The 17722-nt window shown below is 39.7% G+C and overlaps 1 protein-coding gene across 1 annotated transcript in view; it reads left to right on the forward strand.

The window, feature by feature from the left end:
• The window catches only part of ugt8 (UDP glycosyltransferase 8), a 34838-nt gene extending 30146 nt beyond the window's left edge, over window positions 1–4692 (forward strand). Inside the window, exon 6 of the mRNA XM_034301281.2 lies at window positions 1869–4692. Coding sequence (XP_034157172.1) covers window positions 1869–2229 — 361 coding nt within the window. The 3' untranslated portion in view covers window positions 2230–4692. The remainder of the gene's footprint in view (window positions 1–1868) is intronic.
• The last annotated feature ends 13030 nt before the right edge of the window (window positions 4693–17722 follow it).

Raw genomic sequence — 17722 nt, forward strand, 5'->3', positions numbered from 1 at the left:
ATAATAACGTATTACAATGAGCACGTGAAAACGAACTTGTCTCGAAGCTGGAACTACAGTCAGAGCTGCTGTTATAGACAATAACACTTCTGACCAATCAGAAGGCTTCAGAACAGTGCTGTGGTATAGATGTTATTACAGTGTAGCTGTAGCAGTAATGATTGTAGTTTGGCATAGACCTCATATAGCTTTCTAGAAAAAGAAAAAAAAAAAGAAAAGTGATATCTTGATGTAGAATAAAAGGAGACAGGGAGAGCGGTGTCCTCATTCCGATGCACACAAAGTTAATTTTTAATGCCAGTCCAATCAGGGTGACTCAAGTTTACAGGCTTGTGTTGAGTGGAAGCCAGTCCGCGTCCTCGCTAACCGAATATTTGCACAAGCATGACGTTTATGTGTACAGTTCAAAGGAGGAATTGTGAACAAACAGTTCTATAAAATATCTAATTGAGCTTTCAGGTCGGTGCTGTTTCACCAAAACGTGTGTTTGTTTTAAGGCAAGACAGCGCAGGTGAATACAGTCATAAGGCTTCGTTTTAATTAAATATTTATATAAATTTGCATACTTAATAAACTCTAAAACGGAAAAATGGAAGTCATTAGAATTCAAATATTTATTTTACTGGTAAGATGATCTCATAAGAAGAATTTTACAGAACGTTTCGGATTATTATTTACTTATTGTTTAATCAAGAAGATGTGTCATCTGCTGTTCTAAATATTTTATGCCATTTTTTAGTAATATAAATCTAACAGTAATTAAGATTTTGCAAAATTCCTCTGTAATATCCTTCTAATTACGATAGGAAGGAACGAGGAAGGAGATTTTTGGTTAAAAAAAAAAAAAAAAAAGAACAAAATCGAGGAAAGTAGTTTTAAAAATACAACACAATGTCACAATGACACAAACTGACACGTATGAGGAAAAAAAATTTATAAATGATAACTGAAATTGTACAAAGTGGGCGGAGCTTAAGCTTTCTTCAAAGTTGCTGAGTCTCAGATAATGTAAGATAAACAAAAACAGTGAAAGAAACGTTTTTTTCTGTTGAGTTTTGATATTATTATTATTATTATTATTATTATTATTATTACAGTGTTATAAAAGATGAGTTATAGATGTCCAGAAATCTAAAGATAATTGTCCTTTCTGCCTGTAGTGTCTCACAAATGCTGTGAGTTGGACTCCTCTGAGTCACACCATGTTCCAAGAGTTTGATTTTTCTTCTTCAGCACACGTTAGAGAAAGAATAAAGCTATACAGCGCTGTATTCATTTTTACTCGGTGTTTGCGGAGCATGTTTAATTTATTGCTACGTCTACAGCAAACATCACATCAGTCAATAAAAACCTGTCGGGCATGTTCAGCACACAGGATGACGCCATGGGGTTTGACATGCCGACTTTGGAAAAATTTTAGCCCAGAGGCACAAAACTGATGGCGTGCTGCCTCCTTGTGGTCGCAGGGAGAAAGTCCGGGTCTCATGTAGTTACAAAATACAAAATTAAATTGAATTACTGTCCAATACCAGTTGTTATTATTATTATTATTATTAATTTTTTTTTACTCGTACAAGTTACTTACTCCAGTGGTTCTCATCTCTTTTGTGTCTTGCTGTGAGTCCACAAAAATGTCGGTTTGATTATACACCCCCCGGACTTCTAAATCACCCTCTGTTTCTCAGTGCAGGGGGACACGAACAGGGGAAACGCCTTATTCCTCATGGCCACGCTGTCCTTCTCAGAAACACCTTTCTAAGAAAGAAGAACATTCAGGAGATTTGATCTTTTTGTCTGTACCCACTCATTCATCTCGCTGACTCTTCCTCCCTTCCTTTTTCTGTTTCTCGTTCTTCCACTTCTCTCAGGTATCGAGAGAAAGCCCTCAAGTTGTCCGAGATCCACAAAGATCAGCCCGGCCATCCAGTGACGCGCGCCGTTTACTGGATCAGCTACATCCTGCGGCACCGCGGCGCCGAGCACCTGCGCTCGGCCGTCTACAGCGTCCCCGTCTACCAGTACTTCCTGCTGGACGTCGCCGCCGTCCTGGGGGCGGGCTTGTTTCTCATCTGCTACTGCGTATACTGGATAGTTCGACTCGTCCGCTCGTGTTTGAGAAGACGCAGGGCCTCGGTGGAAAAGGCCAACGGACACTGTCACAACGGCATCGCAAACGGCAAGCACAAACGCAACGGCCACGTCAAGAGCCTCGACAAGAAGCTCAAATAACAAAACCCAGGCAAAAAATAATTAATAGACGCTGAAGCTATACTAAAGAGGAAAAACTAACGACATGCCATGTGCGACAGGAACTGAACACACAGGTGAACAGACCAACAAATAAACAAAACAAGATGAAGGCGTGAGCTGAAAGCCAAATGGAGTGGGGGGGAAAAACGAAATTCGGATTGCGCTTCTTTGTTGATCAGAGTCTGATTTCTTCACTCGTCCATTTGGATACAGTGAACGTTGGTGTGTGATTCGGAATATCGACTCCATCCTTGTAGGACAAACGTGACAGTTTTAATGTTACAAATACATTTTATTAACTAGTCGCCCTCCTGATGTCTCAAGTTTCAGATGTCTGTATAGAATAACTGTATTTATTTTTCAACTAATTTTTGGAAATATTCCCATCTTTTCCTGCTTCTCTATACTGAAGGTGCTCGCATCCCCTAAATATGATTGTTTTCGGCTTGTTAGACATCGTAAACATGCTAGTTGTTGCTAGAGAGATTAGTGATGCTGGGCCTTAAAGAAGAAAATCCACCCTGGATGACTTTAATATCAATAATTATAAACTGAATGTGATCTTCACTGGTGCAAAAGATTCGTCTTATGATTAAATGTTAATCGTCACGATGGGCTGTTTTCACTGTTTCCAACGTTACCCACAATGCCGATAGTGATGATAGTGATGCAGTGGGATTTAGCCATTGCTTCACCTCTACTTAAAGAGAGCGATGCACTTTAGTCAAGTGCTTTAGTCCATTTTATGTTAATGCCGTCAAAGTAACTGCTAAACACAACTGTAACTGCACTGGCAATGCCCCCCCTTTGCCATCAGCGCACAACGAAAATACAGCCGACAAATCAGCACCAGAATGACATCACAAATGACATCACAAATATCACACACGCAGTTTTTATATTGTTTTTCAGGGTGGAATTTTCCTTGTGCTAATAACGCAGTGCGATTTAGAGAAACTGTGCACAAGTGCTGCTGCTAACAGGCAATACTAGTTCGCCATAGAGCAAGCCCACCTGCCATTTTTTTCTATTAGGATCTTTAAAACTTAATTTAAATTAAATTCTTTAGAGCGTAGATGTGTCCATTTCAAGGGTGTAGATGTGTTTTCAAATGATAGGCAATAGTCGTAGATCAAAATGTTCCAATACTGCTTTTATCTTAAATACAACAGGAAAACACATGTTTTTTAATCTTCTGCTATCTTCTTTTCTTGTACTCACACTCCCTTTCATTCCGCCTTGAGGCACTTAACTTGTGTGTGCATGTGTGAATGAATGAAACAGGTCTGATCGTTGATGTGTAGAATAAACAAAGCGCTGATGTACGTCTTGTAGCTTCTCACAGAGGGAGTGTGTCCTATGAGGCCTTATATTGTAAATCTTTGGTACTGTAGTTGAAATCCCATGATGCACCATGCCTCTTTGGAACCAGCCTTTTTTTTTTTTTTGTGATCGTTTAGGGTTGGTCCTTTTAGCACTGCTGCTTGAAGAGTTCCGATAACATTTCACACAAATCTGAATGATTTGTTCTGTCCGAGTGATCGCTCATGCAACAGACTACAATTAGAAACAAATTTTATTTCTGGCTATATAGCATAATTTAGAAGAAAAAAAAAAATATCACACTTAGATCCCATGTTGATTTTACACAGCTAAGCATTACAGTAAAGTGTAACCATCTTTTTTTCTGAGCATCTTCTGACTTTTTGGATTGTACTAAATCCTGTCAGACCTTCACAGTGGAAAAACATACTGACTGACCTCTCAATCCAGTGATCGTGTCAGATAACATAAAACCAAACAGTAAAAATGTGTAAATAATTCAGAAATGTAACAGTTCAGCCATTTTCACTGTGAGCTTTAGGCATTTTGCCAGCCAAGCACTGTTTATAATTATGTCCATACTTGAATATTGTACTGTACATGGCTGCGAAATGGCTGGAAATGCAAATAAGCTATGACTGGAGAAATGGCTACACCCAGAAAATTCTTTAAACCATTTAACCATCACTTTCTGCTCACTTTTTGGTCATAATTACAGTATTAATAGATGCCTAATAGTGGAAGAAATAACATTAGTTGCTTAATGTAGTGGAAAATGAGTGTATCTGAGCAACTATATGAAGTGTGTGTGTATGTGTGTGTGTGTGCGTGTGCGTGTGTGTGCACGTGTGCGTCCAGTGCTCTCTTTATATTGCTAATTTAAAACATGCTACAAAAAAATTTCCCTTTTCATTTCTCAACACTTTCTTTCCTTTTACTGTCAGATTCCATCGAGTTAGTTTATTCCTGCTTACACGTTTTTGTTGTTTTTTTTTATTAAGTAATGATTTAAATATTTTAAAGTGTCTATCGTGTGTCTGTTGTAATGTAAATATAGTATGTAAACAAAAATACTAATGTTAAATAAACATTAAATTTTTTTGTTTGCCTAAAATCTGGCATCTGAGAACGTTTTTTGCCCTCCCGCGCGGTCTTTTTTTCTCTGTCTTAATCAAGTTGGAAAATTATTGGCTGATCGAACATGTTGAATCTAGAAAAGAATTCCCCATCTGATGATGTGAATCCTCAGTTTCTTCTGGAATCTATTCTTTTGTAGGTAGTATATTTCAGTTTTTATATCAAAATGTGTTGATATAACATAATTCTTTTGATCTCTTGTCTTACATGCTGTAGTTTATTGAATATTAAAACGTCAGTTAAATACTTGTAAGACAATTAGATCATTTAAGTGCATTTCATTTTGTATCTTTCATACCTCAGTTATTTCTTCCAAAAGTAATGCAATAGCACTGAGAAACCATTCCCTTCAAGTATCACCCTTGGACAAGCCATTAAAAACACACACTGCTGTGTAGAGCTATGCTCAGTTCATCTATTTGGATGATGCTGAGGTGACAGGTTTGTAAACCCACCCTCATGTGTAACCATCTCTGACAGTTTACTTGGTACCCACAGGTATGTAACTTTGTGGTAGTTGGCATGCCAGTTCTCCCCTTGAAGTAAAGCTGCTTTTCTGCTGCACAGCTCAAGAAAATATATTACACAACGGTGACTGTTACTAGAGCCTTTAGCTTGGTCAGACTGTTGATCTATCAGGCCTTTTTGAGTTGGGAGAAAAGCTGCCCCTGGAGAGTCTCCACTATTGAACGAGTCTATATATGCTAGGTGTGGTCAGTAGATCAGCTCTCGCTCTTGGCAGAGGGGTGAATGCTACAGTAGTAGCTCAATGGCACCTGTGGCTAATACTGTCTGATGTGCCAGATGGAGTCACTGGATTCCATCTTGGCCAAGTTCAAGTTCAAAAATAAACAGACTAAGGCCTTTTGGAGCACCTTTCCTAAGCAATGCATGAATCTCAAACCATCCACAAGCAATCATGAACCGACAACCATGGAGCTGTCTTTTTCTCCTGATGTTCCACCAAAGCAACAGCCACCCAGAAGTGCTGCATGGCCATCAGCCTGGAACGAAGGCCCATACCTGGCCTCCAAAGGTGAGGAAGACGAAGCCTAGCAGAGAGCACTAGTGTTCAGGAGATATCATTACTATAACCCTAGTGCCACCCAAGAGGTGTCCTATTTTTTTCCATTCAGGGGCCCAAAATGAACATGTTCAATGCTATCATAGTAACCCAAACACCTTCTGTTTGCCATAACAAACTGTGTTTTTCCACAACCTGATTGCTGTATTCAGAGGTTCGAGAATCCTCAGTTCCTCGGTTTGGGCGCACTAGTAGTTTCTAAGGGGTTGGGGTTGGGTAGGAAAAATGTCGTACATGTTTTGAGCAACCCAGTAAAGAATGTTCTTGCTGTGGCCATGCTTGTCTGTTGTAGAAAGAAATATACTGTGGCTGTGATGAAAGAGGAAATACAAACTCTTCTCACCAAGCAAGTGATCATATCACAAAGCGGCTGGTACAGCTGTTTTTTGTTTTTCCCAAAAAGAGTGAGGGTTTGTTTCCTATACTAGATCTGCATGTGTTAAACATTTAGAAATGTTCAAATTCAGGATGTTAACACTTTGACAGTTAATGCACACAGTCAGTCCAGGGAACTGGTTTACTCTGACAGATCCGATGGATGCTTATGTTCATGTGGTAATACACCCGGTAGTGTCTTAGGTTTGAATTAGAGGGCATATCATACAGATATTTAATTCCGCCCTTTATACTTTCACTAGCACCTAGAACCTTCACAATGTTTGTATTGGTGTCAATATTTTCAGACTTCTTGGACTGAGGCGGAAAGTGCACATCTGTGCTGTCACATATTCAGGCACTGGGATTTTCTGTGAATACCAATAGGAGTATCCTGACCCCAACTCAGAATCTGTCATTTCTAAGGTTAGAAACTCAGAAACTCTCATCTCTGAGTTTCACTCAACAGTCAGGCATATCTTTCAGTTCACAGTGTTTAAGCTTTTCAGAGAAAATGGTCCCCAGTACAAAGAAAACTCCATATAATTATCTACCTATTTAGTCTGGTTGGCCCTCAGGCATTTTTTTTTCCTGCCTTCAAGGGTCCTCATGGAACAACACGAGTGGTATCCTACAAAAACAGGCAGGGTGAACACTTTCTCTCCCTCTTTTGAAACTGTATTGCTCCATTTTGACATGTAGTAGTCTTCACTTGTTATCTCTCTGGGCAGGGCCACCTCAGTCTCAGAGCAGACTTCCTCTCCAGAGCTGGCCCTCTGTTAAGAGAACATAGGCGTCACCCCCGAGTAGCAGAAAAGATATGGGATCAGTTCAGCAGGGCTGACATCAGTCTCTTTGCATCCAGAGAAAACTGGCTAATGTTTTTCTCTTTGATGGATCACAGAGCACATCCTTGGGTGGATGCACTGGCACACAGGTGGTCAAAACACCATATTAGAGAAGGTTCCTCCTATGTGTAGCACCTGTTGGTTGCATTAGTGGCCAGGGAAATCATGGTATGCTAAATAATTAGTCTCCTAGCAAGGAACCCTGGTGCCTTCCACTGCACAGGGACCTCCTATCTCAGACAGGAGACCAGGTGTTTCAGTGGGGGTGTCTGAGGTCTAAAAGCTTGCTACAAATTAGAATGCAAGGGAGTCCTCTACAGGTGGTGAGTGTTTGTGCAAGGGTGCCAAGGGAAAGATCTTGTGCATTTCTAATTTTTTTCTGTGAACATTCCCACAGGACCTTTTGGAGCAAGGACATTCTTGACAATAAAAGTATATCTGGCCACAATATTTGCTAGTCCTGTGAGCTTTGAAAGAGTATTGCCAGTGGCTCACACTCTTGCCACGCACTTTATGAGGGCTGTGCAATATCTGATGCCTAGTGCTATGCTACTGTAACTGCCTCCTCATGGAATTTATTACTCATACTGTGGGGCACTATGGGTTCCCTATTTGAACCTTGGAGTGAGCGGACATTGAATTTCTTGCAAATAATTTCTTGCACTACTCTTTTCTTAGCCTCGTGTTGTCCATGCATCCTGGTTTGCACCAAGTGACTCAAGGGTAATGCTGAACCATAATGCAGTCTATGTACCTATGTACTATCGTTCAATGGCATTTGAGCTGCTGTACTACTATCCTGCTCTGTTTAACTCTAAGGAATGCAAAATGCTGTATGTATTGTGTCCAATGCATACTTTATCCATACAAGGTTTCAACAGCTCACAGCAAAGCACTGTCTAAACAGTGTCTCTGTCACTCACTTGTGGAGTCAATCTTACAGGCATATGGCAGTAAAGGGTTCACACTACCTATGAACATTTTCCACACAAGGGATAGCTGCATCTTTGCAGCATTTGGCAGATGCCTTTATCCAGAGCAACTTACATTTATCTCATTTATACAGCTGAGGGTTAAGGGCAGTTCCCAACAGTGGCAGCACTGGGATTTGAGCTCACAACCTTCCAATCAGTATGCCAACAACTTAACCACTGAGCTACCATAGCCTTAGCTTATGAATCTTATGCTTCTTATATCTTTTATGCTTCCCTTCATACAGTGGAGCATTATTTCCCACTCTTTGACTGCAGCTATGAATATATATTTCCAATACTATCTATGTTATACTGAGTAAATCAACTGAAAGGAAATGATAGTTTATGTACACTATGTGGCCAAAAGTATGGGGATCCCTGACCTTCCACACCCATATGTCATTCTTCCCCAAACTGTTGCCATAAAGTTGGAAGTTCAGAATTGTCTGGAAGGTCTTTGTATGCTGTGGCATTAAGATTTCAACTCCACTGATCTCTTTTGGGATGAATTAGAATGCTGACTGAGTGCCTTCTTGCGCAATATCATTGCCACTACTGCTCTTGTGACTGAATAGGCACAAATCCCCACAGCAATGTTCCAAAATCTAGGGTTGTTCTCTGGACACGTACACTAAGCATCCACTAATTCCTGGGCTGCCAGCCACCACATCACCTGGGGTAAGTTTATCTCCCCAAAGAAACAGGCACCACCATTACCACGTCCTTGATTCCATTATGTGGAAGAGGAAATCTGTAGAGCGCAGACAGAAGGTGCTTCCTCTCCAAACTGTCCAGTAGACATCATATACTATATGTACCCTGAGCCATATCTGATTCTTACAGCATATGGGCTCACACAGCTGTTGCTACTGGGCATTCAGGTACATGTACCCTTGCAACATTCTCCTAAAGATACTGGTGGCTCACTTTTGGGTTCAGATGTTACACAATATGTTCATTCATGTAGTAAATGTGCCATAGTGGCACCTTGTTCACATCCAGTTCCACCAAGACCATGGCCTCATCGATGTATAGTCTTGTTACAGATACCCCCACCCCCCCCACCCCCCACTGAGATAGAAGGAATATTGGTTGTTGGTAAGGGCACTTTGGACTGCCCTTAGTAACCAGTATATTATGTATCTGACCCTCTGTCTGTTCTTTGCTATGTCTCTAGATTGTATCTGCCTGGTTCTGTCAATAAACACTCAGTGTTTGCTGTGTTGGTAGCTGAGGGGTTAAGTGTACTACCAAAATAGACCCTGAGCATACATCAGGGTTTCTTGGTTTGTCTCTTCCTATTTTAAGTTTAGACAAGTAGATTAGCAGTGGAGCACTCATTCTGTGAGTGCAGACCACACCTGCAACTCACTGACATGGAGAGTCACTGTGGAACGTCCAGAAATATGAAAAATTCTGGAGAATAGCTGGGCTGCCTGCTGAAAACTCTTGGGTAGAAGTTAGTAGGGAGGAGATGGGGAGGTGGTGGTGCGGAAATTTCCTTATTAGTGGAGAAGGAGACAGATGGAATTATTTAGGAAGTTAACTAGATGGAGCTTCGGGCATGGTCTTTCTCCCAAACAATTTCACAGTGGTGGTAACTAACCTGGTGGTGGCTCAGTGGTTTACGGCTTTGGACTACTGATCAAAAGGCCATGAGTTTATGGCCAAGAAACTGTTTTTTTTTTTCATGGGCAAGAACCAACCAGTTATATCCTGTCTCAAGTCACTTTGAATAAACATGTTAGTCAAAAGAGCAAATCTTCTCAAATGACACACAGGAGTAGTGACAAATATTTTGAAACATTTTCTTTAAGAAATATGATTTGACAAAATTGTGTGAAAGACACATCATGGTACAACTGGGATTGACTCCAGGGCATTCCCACTTTGTAAATGAACCTTCTTAAACTTGCCTGGCATGTATTATTACACCTGAACACTCTTAAGTAATTGCAGTCAAGTAAAAGCTTAAAAGATCATGGCTCTGCAGGTGGCAATTTGCTGGACCATCGGGTATCAGGTGATCTGATGGTCTAATGTCGTCAGTGTCCTGTCACACTAGATGCAGTGTAGTGGTAAGATGTGTGTGCAAGTGTGTGTGTGTGTTTGTGTGTGTATTTGTTCTTGCTGAGCAATGGCAGGTAAGCCAACACCACATCCCCCCAACATTCTTCTCCGCTTCACTTAATTATTCACTGGCAGCTGTAGATTGCAGTCTGCGTGGATGAATGAAACAGAAAAGAGAGAAGGAAAGATAGAAGTAGATAACCAAACTGCAGATGGAAGAATCACAATAGAACATGTAACGAATAAAACACTTGGGGGCATGCTATTACAGGAAAATAAAACATGAAAGAGTGGTGTGTTGCAGCCCGACACAAGTTACTGTTACTACCCCGAAGTTGTTGTTTGCAGTTAGAGTTTGTATTTGCAATGCAATTAGTCAGATAATAAAATAAAATTAGTTTTGGCTGTAAATCACACAGGTTTACAGTGGGTTTGGAATTATTCAGACTGCTTCACTTTTCGCATACTTGATTGTGTTAAAGATCTAATTTAAATGTATTTTTTGGTCATTATTTTACACACAGTAACCCATAATGACAAAGTGAAAACGTTTTAAGAATTTTTTTTTTCAAATTCTAAATCAACACAATCTCGTATATCAGCTTCAAAGAACTTTGCTTTTGATACCAAAAGATGTCACTGTTGCACCACATTGTAATACAGAGACCCAGCTAAACGATCCATATCAGTTTTAAATGATAAAGCAAGAATTACACTAAATGCTTTCTGTACTAGGGAAGGTGATTTAAACGTACACTTTTGGCAAACTGGGCACTTTTTTTTTTTTTTTTTTTTTTTTAAATGGCATTTTGCCATTATTTAGTTTTTTAGCACTGAGACATGCACCTCAATTGCCATTGCTCTCCAGGGTCTACACTCCGCTTGCGAGTCAAGGTGCAATTCATTTTTTAACAAATTTATTTGGTTGTATTTACCAAAATATAAACAAATTAGTAGCCTAGTTTAAGTACTTGATCTGTATTTGTATCTGTTTAGAATACATTATCTGTTCATTGTAATGTATTCGGTTACGTCCCATGGCAAAGCAAGAATACAGTCGGCCCTGGCTCCAATGCCAACATCAAATGAAAGGCTTTAAGGCAAAAATACGAAGAGAATGAAGTCTACAATAATTGCAGTGGAAACAATACAATCACTTGTCCTTTCTATAAACAAGGTAATCCTGAGGATAAACCCAGTTGCCGTCTATCTGAAGTATTCTACAGCTCCTAGATGATGAGACAACGGCATCCAAGAACAGAATGCAGATGGATGAGGGCGAGTTTTATCTTTGGTCTAGTCTAAGCTAACTTACGTGTTTAGCTTTACATTAACTAACTAGCATTTGGAATCTTGACAGTGTATGACTTCCATTCTGAAACTGAAACTGCCAAATCAGTTCTCTATTTTATATGTATATAGCTACTTTTGCTGATGTTCTCACGACCGCAGTATCATAAGTTTCTGTCTGCCATTTTGGATGAAAATGAGTTAACCACGTAAAGAGGAATCGGTTATGGGTCAGGCCTTATGTATGTGTAAAAAGGTGGGAGAAAAAAATCAGATCTATGCCAAAATATCAAATATGAATTGTGCATCAAGGAGCACAGTGTAAATGCAGCTTAAGAGTTAATCTGGACCGTGGCACAGACAGTTGTTTTGAGGACCTAGAAGTGGTGTTGGGTCACATGAGGTCCCAAATATTAAGTGGAAACTTTATAAAGGTTACAACAGCATATCAGAGCCACGGAGCATATGTAAGATGTATACGGTCTATGATCAGATCATATACGGGGAAAGTTCGAAACCTAACAAACTTGCGAGTACACTCAGTCCTCATAAACACACTAATGCTGGTACACATAGACTCCGTGAGAAAAATGGTTTTGTGTTACTATCCTTGTAAGGCCCTTCACTGGCATAATTATTAATGCATCTCATTTTACCTCAGTAACTAAAAGAAAGCTTTTTGCCTAATTAGATTTTTTAAAATAAAAGATCTCAAAATTGTTAGATATTCATATCCTTGTAGGGACATTTTTTCCCTACCAAGATAAGATATATAACAGGCACACACACATTCTAAGTAAATGCACTCATGTCACATCACCACCTCTTCTGAAAACTGAACTGCTGAGTCACAATACTGTCATATTTGTGTGTGTGTGTGTGTGTGTGTGTGTGTGTGTGTGTGTGTGTTGAGAAGGGGGGGTGGGGGGGTGGGGGGTTAAGGGGGGAGTGTTTTATATCCTCAGAGCCAGTATAGATTAAATTCTTGATTACCAGCTTTCTAAATCTTGTCTTAGCAAGATTTAACACTGAGAAAGACTGAGGCGCCACACACACACACACACACACACACACACACACACACACACACACACACACACAGGAGCTGGAGGAGGACTATTGGTCATGGTTGACCAAATGTTGTCTTTCTTGGCATTAAACTACATCATGCTGCTCTTCTGTAATGTAATGCTCTCTCCTGTACATCTCTTCTCTTCTCCTCTACATCTCTTCTCTTCTCTTCTCTTCCACAATGAAGAATTAAGCTACAGAAACAAAGCAGGAGAGAGAAAGAGAGAGAATTAAAGAGAGGACTTCTCAGTGAAGTACTTGATTTAATCTGAGTGAAGAGAATGACTTCAGACTGAAGCCTACAGCTACGGCTTTCAACATGTACCACACACACACACATGCACACACATACACACATACACACATGCACACACACTTTGGCATGCTGGCACTTGGCTTGAGTTCTGTCACATCACCTTGAAGTGGGTAGAAGATAAATAAAGAGGAAACGACAAGAGTGTCGAAAAACAAGACTAGCAGGCTTCCCACACATCCTGAACAACCTGAATTATAGAATAGTTATGGAAAACTCCTGAAAGTGAGAAAATGGATGAAATGTAGTGAAAACAGTGAACTGTCAGGCAATTAAGACAGAGAGATTGCATATTTTGGCTTAGTTAGTGTTATATTTAGCGGATAGTATATAGTAAGGTTATGATGCTCAGAGATAACTACAATAAAGAGACGCTGCTTGTTTGCCATGTTTTTATTGAAATGTGTTGTAATTATAGCTTTTCTAACTTCGCCTGTCCCCATTCCCAGTGTTTCTTTGACACGGCTCTACATTTGTGTGTTCGTTTTCCTGCTAAAAATGAAGCACATTGTTGTGGCAATAGCTCAAAAGGAAAACGTACGCTGTGTATTGAACTGATGGTAGCTAGAAAGATTATGCAACGCTACGTTAGTTCTAGCTAAATAGATCTACCTTTGATTGATTGCTAGTTTGTTTGCGTTTTTGAAGCAAAATATGTTTCACTGCATTGCTTTTGCAAAATATTATCTAGCATTTGTTGCTAGAATTTTGATTTGATTGTGTTTAGTTCCTTTTTCAACTTAAATTTTAACTGTATTTTATTATGCGTATATTGTATGTCAATTGTTTGTCAATAAATAGTTATATGCAATTTGATAAATATAAAATATGGAGTGGTTTAGCAGTTCTGTTCATATATCCATATTATCTTAACACCAAATAGACATTATTTCTTGAATTTGTGACACAGCCAATGACATGAGACATAGTTTTTTTTTGTTTGTTTGTTTGTTTTTTACATACACAGTATACTTGTACTTTTCTATGTATATACGTATATCCTCAGTAAACAGATCACGACCCAGAGCCACTTCCTGTTCACCTTGATTTGGACTTGGTTCACTTAACCGGAGGCCATTTTGATTTTGATGCTGACGATAAACTATAGTCAGAGGAGGAGAGGTGAATGCTAAATACGAACTCTGTTTCTCGCTCCCTTGCTTTCTAAGGTCTGATTTTATCTTCCTCTCAATCATCTATGGTTTTCGGGGCCCTTCAGAGCGAGAGATGCTATCTTTCTTTCCTTCAGCTCCTCCCTTGACTTCTTCTTAACCTTTTTGGGTTTTTTTTTTTTTCCCCCCAGGAGTATCAACCTCTTCATTTTCATAGTGACCAACATGTGAACTAGCATTAGTGCCCTTTTGGCAGTTATTAATTTCTGCAATATTTTGACCATTTATAATGTCACGTTGTGTTTTCCTACCATTCATATTTTCCACCACCTTGTCTTGGACATCTTTATGTTTTCTCTTTCTATCGCTCTATCTTTGTTGCCTTCTCTCTCTATCTATCTCTCTCTCTCTCTCTCTTTCCTCTGCGTCTCCTCGCTATCTTTCGTCATTTCTGAATAAGATGAGCGTGTCGCTGACCCGTGACTGAAATCGCACTCGTCTTCTCCATCACTGTCAGTCTGCGCACACCAGGCTAACGTTGAGTGCACGTTTGATAGATGTTCCCTCGCTAACCTTTGCTGCTACGCTGTTTAAGCCCTGCTTCAGGAGCCCGTCCTCATTTGTCACCAGCTGCGAGACATCCTTTTAAAATGTGTTGGATCGAACCGAGAGATTCACCCTGTCATAATTCTAGCCTTCTCATCCCAACGCCCGTCTCCTTCTGAAGATGACACCAGATGGCCATTTTGTGAACAAGACCAGGTTATAGAGAAAAGTACAAAAGTTCATTTGAAGTTTGAAATCTCAGACAAAATCTCAATTGCACAATTACCAAAGTGACTTGGTTTTGCTTTGAAATTCCCACCATGGACTGCGTCTAATTTCACACTGAATTACACTGTCTGTGGGTGCCAACGTGTTCTTGTAACTCCACATGTAATTGTAACTCCAGCGTTTAGTTCCAACACTTATCCAGAACAGGCTATAATACTCAAATGGTCTTGAACTTTCATCACCCTGATGTATTAGGGGGCTTTAAGGAAAATCTACTTTATTCTTAAATTTTTTGGGCTGTCATAGCTTTTTTTTTGGGGTAACATTTGTATTTGACCAACCACAAAAGAAGTCCACTTCCTGCCTTCAAATCCATGGTTTCATCCAGTTCTCCTTGGTAGATATTTAGCTTATGTTCACATTATCCATGACAGTTACTCATGTTTATGTTAACAAAAAAACGGTCATTCAAAATGCAGACATTACAAAGCTTTGTAGACGTCCGCATTTTGAATGACCGTTGTTTGTTAACATAAACATGTTAACATATTTGTTAACGTAACGGTAAATAGACGTTACACGTAGCTATATGACTAGCTAGTTTACACATTGGCAGTGACCACATAGGCTCACATTAAACCTAGCAAATTAGGCCAGAAGGAGGCCATAAAGCTCTGAGCTAGGAAAGCTGAAAAGAGTTAATGTTCGAACATCAGATTGGGGAAAAATGTGATCTCAGTGACTATGGCATGGTTGTTGGTGCCAGATAAGCTGGTTGTAGTATTTCAGAAACTGTTGAAAGTGCTCGCTGAAACAGAAAGTGCTCACTGGACAGATGAAGATTGAAGAAACCTCACCTGATCCTCATTTTTCCGATCTTCATCTGTCCCTTCTGTACCCTCAGATTCCTGTTCTTGGTTGACAGGAGTGGAACCTACAGTAGTATGATCTTTTGCTGTTGTAGCCCATCAGCTTCAAGGTTTGATTCTGAGATGCTTTTCTGCGTACCACGGTTGTAAAGAGTGCTTATTCAAGTTACAGTACCCTTCCTGTTAACTCAAAGTAGTCTGTCCATTCTCCTCTGACTTCTCTCATAAACAAGGCGTTTACGTCCGCAGAACTGCCGCTCAATGGATGCTCTTTGTTCTTCGCAGCATTCGTAGTAATCTCTAGACACTGCTGGGACACAACACACAACAATGTTCATTTTTATATGTGTACCAATCATTGTATACAGTATATACAGTATATTCGAACTTTGCTGGAGGTTTGATTATTACACTCTCAAACCTTGTAATACAAACATTTTAAACCTTTTAAACATTTATAGAGTTTCGTTATTCCTGGTATGCTAGCTAGCACATTTTTCTAGCTAGCTAACTATTGTTAGTGTTCTCCTGTTAGTTCAGCTAAAACTATATTTCTTAAAATAAAACTGATCTTCGGTTTATCCAGTCTGAAAGCAACTGTCTTTTCACAGAACTCGTTTTTTTTTTTTTTTTTTTCACACATTAGGGTTTGGCTAAACTACACTTTCCAAGTCATATCTTTTCCCTCTAATGCACTTCCTTTGTTACTTGTTTCATGCTTCTTTGTTATGTTTAAGACGATATTCATATTGTTTTTTGTTTTGTTTTGTTTTTTAAAAGTGGCCATTTTGATTATGCCCGATGGCCTGATTTGCTTAAATGCTTTTCACTGCTTGATTGGCAGCTACGTTTCCAAACATCATCAGAAGTGTCATGGTCAATTTCTCCACCCATCAGTCTCCACCCTGTCTCGCCTTCTCAGGTAACAGGTCCAGAGCCCTAGTGGAATTTATTTATTTTTATTTTTATTTTTTTTTTTTTACAATATTGCACTACAATTTTTTGTTGTTTCTTCAGTTCTTTCATTTGCATCCCAACACCTGAGGTGTTGATGGTGTGTGCTGTCTTGTACTAATGGAGCACCATTTTCTCCCGGACGGCGATGTGTCTGTGTGTCTGTTCCACAATTACTGCATAACTCCATGTCAATGAATATAAATGAAACTGTGGGAGGGCAGTGAAAGAGTGCCTTAATATCAATATTGGACTTTCTCCCTGCTGTTATTATTTGATGATAGTCATTTTCCGTTTTCAGTGCCGCAGGTGGCCATGTGATTGACAGCTAATAGAGAAGAGTTGAATGAGGATGCATGTGTGTGTGTGTGTGTGTGCACCAGTCTTTGTTTTTGGACCATCCATCCATGTGCTTGTGTGTGTGTGTGTGTGTGTGTGTGTATGTATATGTATGAGCATCTGTGTGATGGTGTATGAATGTGTGTGTGTGGGTGTGTGTATACCTCATACAGTACACACATGGCCAACCCCAGATGTCTCAACAAAACTCAGCAACTAGTATATATTTACAGCTGACTAAGTTATTTATATCCAAGGGGAAGTGCAAGTGTTTTTATTTTTGTCATTTTTCCCACATGACTCATGCAGACTTTGTTGGAATGGCAACCTATGGTGGGGCAAAATGCTAATCTGTATCCGTGGTCTGTGACATAATGTTGTCACGCCTATCTGATCACAGTCTGATTAGGACCCTGATTGGACATAAAGCGCACCCAGAGAAGCAGTATTTGTTTGGCGTCTACCAAGCTACATAAAATTCATAACTAACATAACATCAGGCTACATCTTATAAAGTATGCTAGCATTGCAAATTCAATATCACTAGTTTAATGGTAGCTAATAACGCACTGAAGAAATCCAATGTTAGCCAAATAATTGTTTGTTTTTGTGGCCAGGTATTAATTTGCTTCTGTTTGAGCTAGCTAAACTTGCTTTTTCCTGCACGACATTGCACTCGTTTATAATCCCCGCCATTAAGATGTTTCCAGAGATGTCGTAGTGGTCATTCTGTTATTATCCAAACTAACAGAGACTAAATAAGACAGATTTCCAGCACCTTTGCTGCTTTAATAATAATAATGTATTACTGGGGTGGCTAGAGGAGTGGCCAGTGCCTGAAGCTCCGCCCATGGATTCGTTTATTTTAACATGTTCATTTTTTTCACATGTAATGCACATAGCAGTGTTCGATCACACGATTACGCGTGAAAACTTTTG

This window comes from Pangasianodon hypophthalmus, chromosome 28, assembly GCF_027358585.1.
Source record: "Pangasianodon hypophthalmus isolate fPanHyp1 chromosome 28, fPanHyp1.pri, whole genome shotgun sequence".
In the NCBI taxonomy this organism is placed as follows: Eukaryota; Metazoa; Chordata; class Actinopteri; order Siluriformes; family Pangasiidae; genus Pangasianodon; species Pangasianodon hypophthalmus.